This window comes from Drosophila sechellia, chromosome 3L (genome assembly GCF_004382195.2).
Source record: "Drosophila sechellia strain sech25 chromosome 3L, ASM438219v1, whole genome shotgun sequence".
Lineage (NCBI taxonomy): Eukaryota > Metazoa > Arthropoda > Insecta > Diptera > Drosophilidae > Drosophila > Drosophila sechellia.
In genome coordinates, this window is record NC_045951.1 from 12,396,830 (window position 1) to 12,414,796 (window position 17,967).

Genomic DNA, 17,967 nt, shown 5'->3' on the forward strand with positions numbered 1-17,967 from the left:
GATCGCACAATCACAATCACTTCAATCGGATTATAAATCTATCAGATACACATACGTCGGTTCAGTGCGCGAGTCCATCGGTGCATCGTAACTCTAAGATTTGCTTTATAGTTTTAGTTAAAAGCAAAAATTAATATTAAATGACAGTGCACAGTAATGAAACCGGTATCTGTTTAGTAATGGTGCGTATATCGATTTGTTTTTTTCCATTTTTTATTACTTGTAAGATGGGCCCGCTAATCGCTGCGTTTTAGCTTGTCTGGCATTTGGATAGTGGCAATTAGATTGAAAACCCGTTCAGCGGCGAGGCAAATCAGTGCAACACATGTAGATAAAAGCAGAAACAGTGGGATTACTCTGGGTTCGAATACCTTAGCATTTTGATTTGGCAAACGGAAGACATGGATTTAAAAATAAAACAGATTGAAAATGTCAGGACCACAAGTGTGCTACAAAAAGCGTCTGCCAATTCGGAAAATCTCACTTTGCATCTATGTCTTTGGTTGTTAACCAAGCTGGCAAGGTCACCGCACATCATGCTCAGTCACACTTGAGTGTCCAATAGGATTTTAGCCATAATAATCCCCTCAGTGGTAACTCGATCCCCCATTTAATATGCTATCCCTGCTCCAAAAATTTAATCGCTTGCACTCGACACTCGAGCATATTCATATATTTTCATATATGTAAAAGCAACTTGTGGCGCAACTCGAAAGCTGAAACGGAATATCGGAAATATTAAATGCTCTTTAAACAAACATGAATGGCTGTCACTCTATACACTGCCATCGCCATCATAATGGCTACCCGAAAATAATTTACTTTAGCCGCAGAACGTCCACTTCGAGTTGAGATATTTGTTGTGTTATAGTTATAGCCTGTGTAGCCATAGATAGTCGATAATCATCGGCGGCTGATTCAAAGAGACGCATTGATAAGAAAGCGTACGAGTATTGTCGATCCATCCAGCCATCCGGCAAACACCGGGAATTAATTTTTAATCGCATAGGGCCACTTGAGTTGTCACTTGATGAAAGCACGAGACGCAACACCCAACTGCAACATCAGCGGCAACATTGCGGCGGTATCAATCACGACGGATGATACAACATGCGGCACTGTGACCGCCGGCCTGCGATAAAAATCGTATCTTACGCCTCGGATCATTTGTAAAATGTTAAACGGGAAGAGCGGCCCCAAGCCCCGAAGCCCCAAGAAGTGGAGAAGTTAACCAAGGAGGCAGCGATAAACAAACCTGAAACTTGTTTCTTTACCCCATGTCGCATGTGTGCGAATGTGTACGTTGCTCTTGTCCACTGAAGTTGTTGCAGTTGTTGCTCTTGCAGTTGTTGCAGTTGACTAAAAGTGTTGACAAAAGTGCGCGATAGGCTTATGTGCACACACAAGCACACTATATACCATGCTATACCATACCATACCATACCATATAGAGGACCGATCCAGGCAGTCATTGGACAACTTACAATCAAATTGCTCTTAGGACGTTGTTGCAGCTTGTCGGTGTTGTTGCTGTTGCCGCTGTCGTCGTTGGCAGCAATCGGCTGTGTAATTTAAATCAATGTTGTCAATCGAAAACATGATTTGTTGGTAATGGCGGCCCCACTTTGAAGATCGCCGGATCGCAGGGGAAAGGGGTTTTCGAGTGTGGAGAGAATGGAGAGGGTAGGGAGAGGGGGAAGAATCCATCGGTTGGGATCCCAGCTCTGGGGTTCCGAGGCTCTGCAGTTCTGAAGGGCCCGTGGACAGCCCACAACCCATCCCACTGAAGAGACGCGCTTATCGCACTGATAAGGGGCTACGTTTTTAATTAAGTTTTAGTGCCAGCTGGTAGCGCGGTACAGTAGACCGTCTATTGGGGCTTTTTATCCAGCGCAAGAAGCAGCGCCTTAATGGCCGCCATAAACTCGAGAAACGGATTGGAGAAGATCAAAGTCGGATAATCAATTTACTGAACTTAACTTCAAAGATGGAGAACATTTTTCTAAAAAAGTTTCGTTTTGGAAAGAGAGCTTATAGCATTTTATTATAAGCAATTAAAGGAGTAAAATTTATAACATTTATTTATTAGTTTACTTTCAATTTGCTTACTTTTTATACAACATATTGTTCATAATCAACTCGGACAGCTATTTTTAGTAGCAAACGCTTGTTAGCTCCGTTAAGCAAATGCACTCAACCTTGTTGTCTTCCACTTCACTTGCAGAATGCCGTTTCAACTCACCTTGCCACCTCGTCGCCCAACACGCCTCCAACCAACGCTCCGCAGAGTCCGCCCTCGACGCTGCCCACGCTCGCCTGTCCCGCCGCCCAGCCGCTGAGTGCACCGGGAATCGCCGGGCCAGGACACAGTGGCATGGTGACCTCGACGGTGCCGCCGGGCGCTCGCTCCACCTCGCCGTGCGGCCCATCCGCCGGCCTGCCCGCCCTCTCGCTGGTGGGCGCCCCGCCACCGGGACCACACTCCTCCGTTACCGGAGGAGCACCGGCGCCCGGAGCGGGCAACCCGCCCAACCGCTGCTGTGATACGGGTCGCACCATCTACACGGATCCGGTCAGCGGCCAGACGATCTGCTCCTGCCAGTACGACATGCTCAACTACCAGCGACTAGCCGCCGCCGGCGGAGTTCCGCTCGGCGTCTATCCGGAGGGCATGTCCGCCTACCTCTCCGGGATTGCGGCGGATCAGCCGCCGTTCTACGCCAATCCGGTAAGTGAACTCGGTCGTGAATAAGCTTCGGTATTTTTTGGGGAGACATGGGCCCTACACTGAGCCAAAATCAAAAACAGTCTGAGAATCTTCTGCGCGAAAACTGTGTGATGTTGAAGTGGTTAACTTAAAAAAGAATGTTAATCGTTGAAGATTTCTTATGCATATTTCATGAAGTTTCATAACTTCGTTTTGAAGATCCTAAATGTGTTTTTTTTTTTTGGCCGTGCATCGTAAAGCCTGTTCATAAGTCATATAATCCGAACAATGGCGCAATAAATTTGTGAATTTGTCGACTCGAGGAGCGGGAGACCACCATCGAAGTTGGAGTCGAAGTTGAAGTTGAAGCTGAAGTCGCGTCGTCATTTGATCGTGTACCATGGGTACCGTGTACCGAGCCCCGTCCATGCTTCCGAACTTGTACTGTGGCCTACAGCGGAGCCTCGCTTGCAGCGATTTGTCAGCCGGGGGGCCACAGGTCCCGTGGTACTTAGGCCCTAAGCCTACGACTGACCTTTCGCTCGCCCAGTGATATTTCAAGCCACATTATTGTTGCGAAATATGCCTGCGCTTAACTCGATCTGCTGGAGGAGTCGGGGGACATCGCATCGGGATCCCCGAAGTGCTGCACTTTTCCGATTTATGGGCAATGGACTGGGAAGACTGTGGCAGACGGAGGACTGTGTGGCACGTCTTGGTCACCATCGCCACATGTACGGCGCTTCGCCGTCGGCCCTTTGTTCGCATCGCTTCTAATAGCATCGTGTAATTTGCCTTTGTTTGCCAACAATTCTATTTGGACACAATGTTCTCGGGGACCACATGCGGAGCCCGAGGAACTGGACACCCAGTGGTTGGGTTTTTGGTTTTCTCAGTTTTGGGATCCGGTGCATGTGTTTTCGATTCTGTTGAAAAGTTAGTTGGAATCGGACAAAATGCATTTACTGTCTGCTCAATTGAGCTAAATACAATGTTTTGACTTGTTTTCTGGTTTCGGTTGTCTCATAAAATGTTTTCGAAATGTAATTCAATGTGTATCCTATTTTTAATTGTCTGTGGAAATGGTTGGGCGAATAGTTTGTTTGCTTATATAAAATCAAATTTAATTCAGAAAGTTTTAACACTTAATTAGGATATAAATTTGAATTTGCCATCCAAAAAAATGTCATTCAAACTGACACAGGTATTCCATTCGAATTGAATGTTCAAATTTGTCTCCGAATCGGTGGGCATTCGGCGTTTAATGTCCCTTTTGTCGAGGCCTCCTTCTTTGGACTCCCTAACAGCGCCCATTAAATATGATCCGATAAAATGTCGCATTCAAAAGTGAACACATAAATTTATTTGCTTACAAGCCAAAAAGAAAAAAGCCTCAAAAGCTGACGGCACTCGGGGCAAAAAATAAATAAAAAAATAAAAAACAGAAGCAAAAGCAGCAGCAGAACCCAAAACGAGCTGACGACTGTGAAATTGAAACTGAGAGTTTAATGAATGGCCCGTTGAGTATTTCGAATGCCCACTACTTTGGATGAAGTTGAAGTTCGAATAAAAGACTGAACCGAATCTGTGACTAAACACTTTGCGGCGGGTGGAAGTGACAAGAGTATTTGCTGATTTGCAGATTTGCTAATCTTTGCGAACGCTAATGTGTGATTAAATATTATAGCCGTTAAGTGATTTAAGTGCAATTCAATTCGCCAAATCAAACACATGCTCAATTAAATAAATATTCGAAGTGAAATTTGCATTTGAACTGGTTCACTTTGAGGGCTAAAATAATGTGATAAATTTAGAGAACCGGTCTGCTGGCCAGTAGCTGTATAAATTTAACCATTGTTCGTTCAAACAAATTATGAAAGTCGCATCGATCAGCTACAGCGATCGAGTTCGAAGATCGAATATATATAGTATATATATATATATATCCATCTACTGACACAGCAATTAAGTAGGATGTGATTGAAGTGTCATGTGGCATGTGGGGCACTTGGGATCATGGGGCACTTACACGGCCGTTTAAAAGACAAAACAGGTCGGGTCGCGGCATCTGCTAAATAAATCATCCGGGGTCGTAATTAGTCACTTCAGCCGCCGGCGCTAAACTGAAGCGATTTCTCTTCGAAACCCCTAGACGTGTGGATATAGATACATCTATGCTAGGCACATGCAGATCCAGATCCAGGCTAGTTGTAAAAGTGTCTGCTCAATGCGGTGGATTCATTACTTTGACACGACCTGTCAAGCGGCTGTCAGTTTGCCGCATCGCGGGAATATATATCCCAAAACTCCGACTCCGAATGTGACTCCCGGTCTCGAAGGTGGATGACGATGACGACAACGGTGGATGGTATGGTGGTGCAGCAACGCTGTCATTTCAAATGGCAAAGATACATTTGAAGAGCGCCGCCCGCTAACAAATAGGCCTAACCCATGGCCACTCCCGGTCTTTCGTTTCCCTCCTTCGTCGCTTTTCCGCGTTTTCCCATTTTCCCGCTGCCAGGTTTTTCATCTAGTGTTTTTGGGGGCGTCGACGGTCGATGCCGCCTCGTACCTTATTAATAAATTTGTCAACACGCAAGTGACAGCCTGTCATCCTGTCCGCCCTCCATACATCCGTGCATCCATGCATCCATTTATCCATTCATCCGTTTATCTGTTTATCCTTAAGTCCGAAATTGACTTCGACCCCGGGCGCATATGTTGCATCCTGCACTCGCTGACACTCGGAGAAATTAATTTCGTTAATTGCCGAATGTCGGCCCTCATTTAAAATGGGTCCTTTGTTTTTTGGAAATTATTTTCGAGACAGAGAATAAGGTTAGTCAATTGAACTAATTGAATGTTTTAGTTTTTAGGCACGTGGGGAGAGAGAAATATTATAGGTATATTTTATCACAAAATTACTTTATGCTGCTTCTTAAATTCTAATAATAATGGAAGAAAGATAATAAAATACTTATATATCTATGTAAATGAATATGTCAAGCATTATTTAAGATGCTACAAATCAAACAGGATTTCATATCTTTACAGATTTATATAGCTAGTCCGATTAAAAATCACATAATGGAACCTATAATTATTCACTATTATTTGTCTAAAGTGACGAGCAGATTAAGTTGGGTCTAAACACTACATGTTTTTCCAGCAAATTATAAGTGCATTCCCTTTCCAAGTCTAATGAGTGGACTACCCAGTTGCACTTAAGCTTCCGTACGCCATAAAAGGTCCTTTGTGCGAGGGCCCAGAGCCTTCAACCCGATTGCGAACACAGAGGCCTTTTGGCCAACGGGGCGGATGGGTGTTTTTAGACCCAGTCGACGGCGGCGGGCAAGCAGCCAAAATGGTATATTGACTTTTCCCCAGTTTAAGTGCCGCAACATCATCAACGACAACAATGCAAGCATGAAATTTCACACTCGACAACATAGTCGTCGCACTGGGTTTTCAGCTCCAACAAAAGGACGAAATGTGCGGTATACGCTCATATCCTGTGGGAGCTGCAAAAACTTTTGCCCCCCGGCAAGTTTTCTACAAAATGTAGCAGAAAGCAACTACAAATCGGACCACACTCCTTCGTTATTTCGGCACCGAACCAAACCGAACTGAATCCCATTCCAGATATCACACTCTGTGGCATTATAGAGAAAACAACCCCGAGTCACATACATACAGCATCCTCCCGACTCCGAACCTTGGAGATCCTGGCACATCCTGCTCCTTGGAACCTTGACTACAAGCACTGATTTGTCAACTTTTGAAAATGTCGAAGTGTTGTCGTGTTGTTTTGGGGGTTGCTTTTCTAATGGCAAGGTGACAGGTGGTTGGGGGTATACTTTACAGTGTAGTGGGTGTGGGTGTAAGTGGGGTGTTGGGTGTTGGGTGTTGAAGGTTGTGTGTGCCAAAGTACTAAATACATTTACTGCTCGCACCAATCTCATTGTTGTTGCCGTAAGTGTTGTGGAAAGTTTTTGTGTTGCTGCCGTTGTTGTTTGGCTTTTTGGCAAAGTTGAAAATGTTCGTTAACAGTAAATTTTGCACTTTTATACGGCTGGCAAAAAGGAAAAGGAAGCCCTGCGCCTTGATACTGCTACTTCTGTGTGTGTATTGGTGGGGGGTGGGTTGGGGCTGTGGGTGTGTGTGTGTGTGAATGGCCGCCCTGCCCACAACAAACAAATTAGCAGTCATGGCAACGCATACGAACAACGGACAAACAAACAGGCAACACGACCAGCAACAACAGCAACACAACATCAACACCAACAACGACAGCAACCTCAGTGGTACAACTTTATAAGCGAGTTGTGAAAAGAAGTGTCATCGGGAGTTGGGAGCTCCAGTTCTTGAAAAGGGGAAAAAAACAAGGCTACACAGTAAGAAATTTCCAGTGTTCACTAACCAAAAGAAAGCATCAAATGAGGCAAATAAGTTGCATTTTGTTTCTGTACAGCAATTACAAAGAAATCTAACACTTCATGATTGAAATATTGAATGACTATTAAGATATAGATATTTCAGCAGACTTTTTAGTTTTGTTTAGATTTAACTTTTATGCTCAGTGCAGATTAGCTCTCCTAGAAACGAACGCATTCCTTGGCGCGACTCAAACTCCGCGCTGTCGTCAATTTCAATTACATTTTCGATTCCGACTCCAAATCGGAAAGCGAATACGAATACGCATCTGATTCCAATACCAATACCAATACCAATTCCAATAACAATACCTATTCCGAATCCGATTTCGATTTCGATTCCATTCATTCTTGGCTGTACAGGCGGGAATGCGGCGGGCAAACGTGCGTTTATTTTTAAATCGAAGCAGCAATTAATTAACTCGGCCCGTCATTACGCGCATCGCTCAAATCGTGGCGCATCAGGGCGACAGACCACAGGAGCCGGCGGAGGCTCCACCCGGTCCCCGCCAGAATCCCTTGCCGCCATCATCCGGAAGCAGAGTGTATAATCCCCCAAGGCAGTGCGCCCATTGACGTCCCATTTGGCGTGAAGGGAACACAGTCGCAGAATTTGCCTCGTAATGAAGACAAAGTCCCATTTTAATTTGAATTATTTAATTTGCCCGCAGACAGGAGGAGATGTTGGTGGTATCCATGGAATCTCGGGTTCTGGGAGCCGGCAAACCGCACTTCCCGATGCGTGAAACGACGCACTCCGCTTGTTAAGATCCAGCGGATGAGACGTCTAACCACTTGAGGTCTTTGTGGCCAACAGTGGTCACTCATTCATGTTCAACCCAAGGGGCGTGGCGGTGGAGGGGCGGGGCGGTGCTGCGTTTCTCGAGCTTGTTTCACTCATATTCGGACTTTCGCTCAGCAAATATTTACTTTGACTTCACGGCGATGATTAATGGGAAATGTTAACAGGCCCCATATAAGAGGTGATTACGAGTGTTTGTGGAGTATCGGATTTCGATTTATTATTATACACATCCTATTAGCTCCAGCTCACTTTTGGATACAGCAAACATAAGGCTTTGCTTTCAGAATGATATATAAATATATTTACGATCTGATTTGGCAATAAATACAAAAGTGCTTAAATATTTGTGATTTCTAGAAACTTATGGCTTAAAATTCTTACCACTTCGCTGATGGTGGCCACTTACTGACCAAGTACACCGCTTACCGAGCGTGGAAACAAGCTCTAGTGCCAAAAGTACAAACATTTAAAACATTTTGCAAATGCATAAACATCGTTGCGGAAGAACACGCTGTATCGGCAATATGCGATCTGGGCAACAAGGCTTTTACAATTGCAGTTGTCGTCGCCAGTGGTAATGCAATATTTAACTCGAAAACGAGTTGCATCTGTGCGGTGCAACTGTGGATGCTGCCGCTGCTGCAGTGTTGCTGCTGTTGCAGATGTGGCTGCTGCAACAGTTGCTGCTGTCGCATCGCAGTATTGGTAATAATAAACGCGGACGCAAACATGTCGAATGTTGTTAATATTAACCACCGCCAGTGCAAAAATCCCGCCACGGGTGCCGCTTTTCCACCAGAGTACCAGAGCTGCTAACTGCCAACTGCAATGGCAACCAGCTACTGTTGCTCCATGGAGATACTTTGGCTACTCGGCCACTTGGTAGCCGGCAGCAATTTATTATATGCGCTTTGCCCGCATCGACATGGCCTACACGCACTCGCTGCCAAACACGCACGACACAGATTCGGATTCGAATTCGGGACCCCATCCCCATCCTCATCCTCATCCGCATCCTCATCCCCATTCCCATTCCCAGCTCCACTACCATTCGCATGCAGCGACTTTTGGCCAATTCCCGTGATAGCCGGGCGTGATTGTTGTAAAGGTTGTAAAACGTAAACCGGTTTCCAGCCCGGTCTCGCATCGAGCTTCCATTGAGAAATAGGAGCAGGCCGTGTAATTTAATATAGTCTGTCCCGAAAACGCTGTCCATGTTTGGACTAACTGCCTTCTGCTATCGGCAAGGAGTCAGAGGCCGTCCTCCACTCAGAGAAAAGTACTACCGAAAGGAAACTAGAAAAAATTATAATTTTCGTGTTTTTTTTTTGTATTAGATCTTTTTAAAATAATAAAGAAAATAGATAAAGATGCTTCCAAGTTAAATATTCAATGAAATAATGAATTTGCATTAATTCTAAAAGATTAATAGTGATATAATCCTTGAGAACATTAGTTCTCTATATACCATAAGTTGTAAATGTGATATTATATGAAGAACCTATGAAGTATCCTCTAGTTACAAAACGTTTTCATGAGATATTGGATTATTTTAAATACCAAAGAATTGCGTAACATGCTGCTAGTATTTTTCCGAGTGTCGTACCTGTCAAAGGGCCTTGGCCCTGCCGTTTGGCCTGTTCGTCGAGATCTGCGGCTGTTGCTTTCGCTGTTTATCAGTCTATCGCCGCTGTACTCGCACTTACCACATGCTGGGCCACCAGTGCCGGTCCCGAAACCTTTTGGCCAGATCCCAGACCCAAGACTACCACTTCTACTCCCACTCCTGCTCCAGCGGCAAGTCGATGGGTCGGCGATAGCGATGTTGCAACAGCAACAGCAACAACAGCAACATTTTCGTGTTGGCGACATAAAAATATTTCCGCTTTTGCAGCGGCAAAGTGGCCAGACGAACGTCGCGACACGGAGACAATAGATTCTGGGACCTGCATCCGAGTGTCCTGCACTCATTGGTCCTGCGGTGCCATGTAGATCCGTATCGGAGTGGTTCTCATTTATTTCGCATCTTGTTTTCGTACCCCCGCTGTTTTCCGGACTGGCGACTATTTGCAACAAGCCTGTCATAACTGCGGCGGCAGCGACAGCGGCAATATGCAGCATCATCGCTTCGCAGTGACGAATATGCGTCCGATTTCAACTCGAACACTATATACACCATATATACTATATATACTATTGATGTATAGGAGACACTCCAGCATTATCGCTGGAACAGTTGGCGAATGTCGCAGCGAGTTGAGACAAGCGGCGTAGATAATTGTCGTGTTAAACTTAATCAGCGCTCTATATTACACGTCGTGTCCCACGCCTATTATCAGTGCCAAAGTCTGTGTTCCTAAATGTTTCCAACGATTCCAATCGAGTGTCTAATGGCGCGATGTACATGCACATGGGCTGCAGATTAAGCAACTCCGAACGCAGTGCAAACCGCTGGCCATTTGCTCCTAAAGTCACTGCCAGAGTCACGAAATGGCCACATGCTCACCCGATGCTGGTCAGATTGCAGCGGGCTTATCACCACATTCTGCTGCACAGTGACACCGAAATGCGTTCTTGTGAAGAAATCACTGATGGAATTCACACAGCTTTTAAGTGGAAAAAACTAACAATGCAATTACAATTTTTCCATATTTACTTCAAAAGTTAATGTTTCTTTTACCCCCATTCAAATTTGAACAATAAAGCTATAATTTTGAATATGATGAATAATCATATTTCCTGAGCTTTGATAACGCAGACTCATAACAAGCCATCATCTATCGCCTCAACAAAAATATATACTCGCTGCTGTCTTAATGATATGTTTAACATGTTTTTGAATAATTTTGGTTCAAGGTCTGGCCCATTGCTCCCCAAAGATCAAGCTAAAATCAGAAATTCGTCTAGAAATTAGTCTAAAATTATAAATAACCAAACAACTAATCAGAGCGTTATCTTTCGGGTTTTTTTCTTTCTTTTTTTTTCAACAGGCTGGCATCGATCTGAAGGAGAACCTTGTGGCCGGAGCATCGCCCTGGCCATATCCATCCATGTATCATCCATATGACGCGGCCTTCGCCGGCTATCCGTTCAACAGGTGAGGATTAGTCATACATACATACATAGTTGTGCTGAAAGTGCGAGTTGGACAGATAGTTCCCCCCATTCCCGATCCCAATCCGAAACCAAATCGACAAAACCCCGATGGTGGTCCGCTGGAAAGGCGTCGATCGGAACGTGAGTGGGATTGGGATGGGATTGGAATTGGGCTTGGGATTGAGGTGCTGCAGGTGCGTGCAGTTGCATTTAAATGCCGTTTCGGAAAAGTGCGTTCGAATAGTAAAAGTCCGGCATATTGGCACGCAGGCGCAGTGGCATTCGGATTTCGAATATTCAATTTATTCGCTTGTAATTGATCGTTTGCACGTCGGCGGGCTGCTTCCGCCGATTGCGCACCTCAAAAATTAAATGAAATGAAAAGAGAAAAAAACAAGTAATGAAAATGAGAAAACCACAACCAGCCCATTGCAGTGGCCAAAGTGACATAAATTTCCAACACACAATTGCCGGTTAAACAATCGACGAGAATCGACAACATCCCGTCACGTCACCTCACGTTCGGACAGGTACAACGATGGGCCCATTGTTTCCCCTGTAATTGACACTCATAACAAAATTTGATAGTTGACTCATGCAGCTACTGTTGATATCGATGCCTTGTTGCGTTGTGTTGTTTTCTTGTCTATCGAGCATACATATTTGCCATAAATCAATTTTGAGTTATTTCGCCGTGACGTGCCGCTAGTTGGCGAATTGTTCGATTCAAAATTCATAAGGTATACACCATGATTGTATGTGCACATAGGCCCCACCTTTTTGAATTGAATTTTTTGCCGCAGCAGCAGCAGCATTACGAACTTTTGGGGGCGTTGTTGTCGTCACCAATCATTTACAGCGCGCTGATAGGAAAATTAAAAAAATGTATCCAGCTGTCAGGTGATCAAAGGCACTCTGCCTGTCTGCGCAGGTGTTTCGCACTCGGCGACACTTTGCATTCAAACTTAAATTAATTAATGCAACGGACGCAGCGTCGTCGTTTCCCTACACAAATGCACTTATGTACTTATATATATGCACATATATAGCATCCAGTTGACATCGTTGTCATCCTCCTCTCCATTTGGATCGGATCGGATCGGTTGGGATCGGATCGGATCGGGCAGCTGTCTGAGAACTACAAATGAGACAGCTACACATGTATGCGATGGCGATGACGATGACGATGGTGCAAGTCCTCTCCCCCGTCGATGTTTTGCATTCCCAACACTGAAAAAAAGATACAAATTATATGATTAAAATAGGTTTCTTAAGTCCAGAGTATTTTTTGCTCACCAGAATAGCTCGCATTCGCAAATTAATAAGTTAGAAAAGACTCTCTCAACAAGTTCTAAAAAACAACTTGAGAATTACAAACGCAGAACTAAATGAAATACAAGTATCGTAAGGTATTCCTCATTACCTTAAAGAACTATTCAAATCATTGTTTTGGATCTACTTTAAATTAGTTAGGTTCGAAATGAGTTGGTAGTTTATCTCTCAGTTTAGTGATGTATTCCGGTGAATGTATACGCTTCGTCGCAATCTATATACATACATATAGCCATATACTAAAAACGTTCATGTTAACTGCCCACAAAAAGCGATAAAGGACAGTTGTCGTTCGAGAGGCATGCGGCAACATTCAACATTCTACCATCGACCACCGTCCACTGTCCACGACCATTGACCACTGACCATCGTCTCCATCGGATGGCACAGTGGGATGGGGGAGCAATGTGTCAGACCGCAAACTGCACGGGCATAAATGTTCGGGCCCATGCAAATGCGTTTATGATGAACAAATTTAACGCTGAACAAAGCCAACACCGCCCGCCCACCGTTTGCTGTTGGCCGCTCAGTTTAACAAATTGCAACAATTGTTTGGGCCGTCGCATATTTAAAGAACTCCAAACGACCTGGCAACAGCTGGGCTGGCTGCATTCCATTCTGGCCTTAATCACCTGCTGGCAATTCGGGGAATGGTCGTTGGGCTCTTGGTCTTTCCTTATCGCGCAAATGATGTCCGAACCCGACTTGTGAACCCCGTCTAATTTGGCATTTTTCTTGCATTTTTTGCAGCTATGGCATGGATTTGAATGGGGCCAGAAGGAAGAACGCCACCCGCGAGACCACCTCCACGTTGAAGGCCTGGTTGAATGAGCACAAGAAGAACCCGTATCCCACCAAGGGCGAGAAAATAATGCTGGCCATTATCACCAAGATGACGCTGACGCAGGTGTCCACGTGGTTCGCCAACGCGAGAAGAAGACTGAAAAAGGAGAACAAGATGACCTGGGAGCCCAGGAATCGCGTCGACGACGATGACGCCAACATCGACGATGACGATGATAAGAACACCGAGGATAACGATCTGCTAGGTAAGAGAAGGACCATATTCCAAGTATTTTATATATATAAAGTTAAGCTCCTACATCAACACTAACAGTATAAAATTAATTAAGCATACTAGACTGTTCTTTAAAATTTAAAGTTGTTTAACTAAATACTTAACCGAAAATACTACTTTTTAAATAGTTTCTTTTTTGTAATCGCCCTTGAAAGTAGGCAACATTTTAGTCAACAAGTTACCAGATAGCTTTGCATTTCCGTTTCCGTTTCTATTTAAGACTTACAGATTTTTCCATTTTCCTATCTTAATTTGATTTTAATTTACCCCGTAACTTCTTGCCACTCTTTGCAGACGCCAAGGACTCCGGCGTTGGTTCCACGGACGACAAGGATCGTTCCGGTCGCCTTGGCGACATGATGACCGACCGTCCCGGCGAGAGCAACAACAGCGAGTGGTCCGAGTCCCGGCCAGGATCGCCCAATGGATCACCGGACCTGTACGACCGCCCCGGCAGCATGCCGCCGGGCGCCCACCCACTCTTCCATCCCGCCGCCCTGCACCACCACTTCCGGCCACCGGCGGGATCCCCGCCAGACATCGCCGCCTACCATCACCACCAGCAGCAGCTGCTGCAGCAGCACCAGCAGGCGCAGCAGAACTCGCTGCAGACCGCAGTGGGCGGCACCGCGAAGCCAAGGATCTGGTCGCTGGCCGACATGGCCTCCAAGGACAGCAAGGATTCGAGCTCCGGCGCCAAGGATAACCACCCAGAGCTACCGCCTGCGCATCCCGGCTTCTATGGACACCCCGGCCAGCAGCCCTCGCCCGGCAAGATTCTATCGCCCCTCGCAGCAAGGATTCCCAACTATTCACCCTATGTCCGCCCGGACTTGTATCGTGGCTTCTACGGACCAGCTGCAGCGCATCTGAGTGCTCCCACGCAGGAATTCCTCGAGCATCAGCGCACATTCGGTGCCAGTTTGGCGGCCCACAATGGACCGCTGGGCATGAATCCGCTGCTGTGGAAGGCGGCCGTATCCGGAGCCGCCAATGGACCCCACTTTGCGCCGCTCAGTCTGACCACCTCGGGTGGATCGAGTGGAGGACAGCAGGTGGCACCGCCGCCAGTCGCCTCGCCCTCCGCCTCCAGTTCGTCCTCGTCGATGGGCTGCGATGTGGTGCACATACCCACGAGCAGCGGACAATCGGCTGCGCAGCACATGATGGGACCAATATCCAGCAACTCCACCGCCTCGTCATCCAGTTCGCACTCCGGCAAGATATCGCCCGGCGTGAATGTGACCTCGCTGAGTGCAAAGCCATGACATCCATCGGCGGCATCTCCGGATCCGGAACTGGGTGCGGCCCCAATTGCCTCGCCCATCTCCGCCTTCCGCTCGCTGATCGCCTTCCGGGAGCAGCAGAAGCTCACGCTCCTACGGCCGTAGTCACTCCCAGTTTCGAAACCCATTTCGCTTTCGATTTCGATTCCGATGCAGATACAGATTTCGAGGCCCTGGCTTGAAAGGTATAATTACACTTTCGGACAATAATTTACAATGTGATTATTCGGTATTTTGATTAACGCCGCTTATACCAAATAGCAAGCAAACGACAAACAAATATAACCAGCTGAAACGCAGCGGTTACCCTTTGGCATGGGCCCCCAAAACAAAAATTTGATTGAAAAACACTGCAAAAAAAAAAAGAAAGAAATATGCAAACAATTCGACAAGAACAAAAAAAAGTGAAACACACCCAACCCGCTGCCCCAGACGTTGTGCAATTTTGTGGAGAAGATAATCCAAAAACCATTCGAAGATACGTTAATTTAATTACATACAACTTATGCAATCAGAGCTTATAGGATGTAAATTGGAAGATATATAGCAGGGCGACATCAATGGATACAATGAATACATACATACATACATACCCGACCACTAACATATAACCGAGAGATGGCAGATGGCAGGTGGCACGTGGCAACTGGCAGATCCGAAACAACCACTAAATTATAGAAGCACACATCCTGGCAGCTAGGTCCACTTCTATCCGGTAGATTACGATTATATCATTGCTTTTTTGATCGATTTGAAACCAGCGATACCCCTTCAAGGCCCTGTGGCAGGAGCCCCAAAAACATATCAACCCAAATCTGCTGACCCACACCCAATCCAACCCGATCCGATCCTTAACCATCCCAATCCTCTCATTTCCCAATCGAGCGAGTCCAAACACCCAAGCCAAATGTACACGAGCAATCATTGATTTAGCTGTTATTGTTTTTATCGTCTTAAGTTACCAATTTGTTCCTGTCGTTTATAAATTTAATTTATTTTACTTCGTATGTACCATAATTTTCTACGTGTGTAATTATTTCTTAAACTAGAGATCCATGTATTGCTGTACTTTATGCACAAGTTGTAAGTATGTAAGCTCGCGTAATTGTAGCGCCCTAAGCGTAGTGTAAATTAGTAAAACTGTATATACTTATAATAAAAGAACGATACTGAGACACATTAAACAAAAGCCACAATTATTGGTATAAATAAAACAAAGAGATTGCGTTTTAAATGCTTTTGGGGTTTCGTTGAAGGCAATAAATGGGACTGCACTATAAGTTTTTATCCCAAAATATTGAAAGTTCTATAAAAATGTAGTTCGCTGATCTTGTACGTTTATTTATTTATTAGCAACAAAAAACCAATCTACGTTTCTTCGTTCCTAAAGATGTCCAGACTTCATTTAATGGGACAGCTTACCAGTGCGTTTCAGTTTCTTTTTTTCAATATCAAATGAATTCGAAGTGCAAATAAACGAACCTAAACAAAAATTTGAAGTTACCACTAAAAAAAATACTTTTGATGAGCTTTGTATTTGTCACCAATCACTACAAGTGAAAGAAAATACTTTTAAGCCCGTTGCACAAAAACTCGCATTAAAAAAGTGCAAACAACAGCTATAACAATTGAATCGACGAATATAAATCGAAAAAACAAAGAGGTGTTAATAAAGTGGAACACAAATGAGAATCGACTTCGTTCCTTTTTGCTTGAGTTAAGTGCAGTCTTATTTTTTTTTATTGGTTCATCATAGACAGTGGTGATTTAAGGGCACTCTGCTACATATACGATGGTGTACGATAAGGTCGAAAGCAAAAACAATATTTTCGCTATAAACGTGTTTTCCTGTGTCGCTGACCGGAAACGCATTCGCCGACATAAACAGAACAAGAGCAAAGTGAGCAAAAAACTTATGAATGGAGTTAACAAAAGGTGGGTTATATGGTATATGGCCAGAGGGACTGGAGTGAGCCGGGGGTTAATAAACCCTACGAGTTATTTATGGTCTGCCATTATCGACTATCGAAGCTCGATTTGCTTGGGCTCATCCGTGGTTAAGTGAGTGGTATCCCTTCGAACTCAGCAAGTTTCTCAGAAGAATCTTGGTACTTCAATCTTATAGATTGCAACTTCATAGGTAGTATCTAAGCCCTAGTTGCTGCTTTTACAGCTCGAATTGCGTAATTTTCCCATATAACACACCTTGACAAATCACCTCCTTCGAAAACGATCAAACATTTTATTCCTTTTTGGCCCGAAGTCAAAGGTCGTTTTTAATGGATCCAACTCAATACGAGTAGCGTAATCTGGGCTATTCAATAGACTGGAGAGAAAAGAAAAACCAGTAGCTGCACAAAAGCGATGCCCGAAATTTTAAGCTGACATCTGTTTTTATGGAGTAGATTATTAATTCACGGGTTGAGAGCGCTTTGTTGCATTTGTGTTGGCCATGGACAAAAGCCTAACTCAAAAGTATCGAATCCATATTGTCAGCGCCGTTAAGACTCAATCGTCATTCGAAATTGGAACGGATTTTGGTTGTCAGCTTAAATCAATCGTGTATCTTCTTATAGTTTTATAGGCGGAATGATTTAATTATTGTGGAGCGATGCGGCGGCGCATGATTTCCATCACAAAGCAGCAACTTTCCTCCCAACAAATTGTTTATTCTCAGCCAGCTTAGGGAAATTCCAGTGTTATTGGAAGTAGTGACTCCATTTGGACCACGCACCTCTAATCGGTTTACAGCATTCTAAAAAAACAAAGAAATACCCGATCAATAGGTGGAGTATATAACCCACGACTTATTCAGAAACTGTCGACATTCGAAAAGTCACGGCCTTTATGCTTTGCCAGCTTAAGCGTGTTTTCTATTGTATAACTAAATTTGTTTAAGCTTACACTGGTCACGCCAATTGGGATATTATTGGATATTATAACAAAAGCTATACTAAAGGACATGTATCAAAATTTAAAGCAAATGAAATCGATCGATCGTATTGCAGATCATTGCATTCTAAATATTATTTATTATAATCTGAAATGTTACCTAAAGGTGCCTTATAGGTTTTACTTCACTTTAAAATGCATAGAGGTATATATTAATATAGTACATAGTGGTAACTGATTATTATGCCTGGACTATAAATATTATTTGCAGAACTTGAGTGAAAGATTATGGGTCTCACCCGAAGACTTGAGACTTTCGAAGACTTGCGCGAAATCCA

General features: G+C 44.5%; 1 protein-coding gene across 2 annotated transcripts; it reads left to right on the top strand.

The window, feature by feature from the left end:
• The first annotated feature begins 92 nt into the window (after positions 1 to 92).
• On the top strand, positions 93 to 15,955 carry LOC6605477 (homeobox protein caupolican). 2 transcript variants are annotated; one of them, XM_002030274.2, is made up of 5 exons: positions 93 to 182; positions 2,225 to 2,728; positions 10,936 to 11,042; positions 13,124 to 13,422; positions 13,746 to 15,955. In XM_002030274.2, the coding sequence occupies exons 1-5, from the start codon at positions 141 to 143 to the stop codon at positions 14,717 to 14,719; spliced, it is 1,926 nt and encodes a 641-aa protein (XP_002030310.2). In that variant the 5' UTR covers positions 93 to 140; the 3' UTR covers positions 14,720 to 15,955. The 2 variants fall into 2 exon arrangements, with proteins under 2 accessions (XP_002030310.2, XP_032574626.1); XM_032718735.1 differs by lacking the exon at positions 93 to 182 and adding an exon at positions 1,896 to 1,952.
• Positions 15,956 to 17,967: the final 2,012 nt, after the last annotated feature.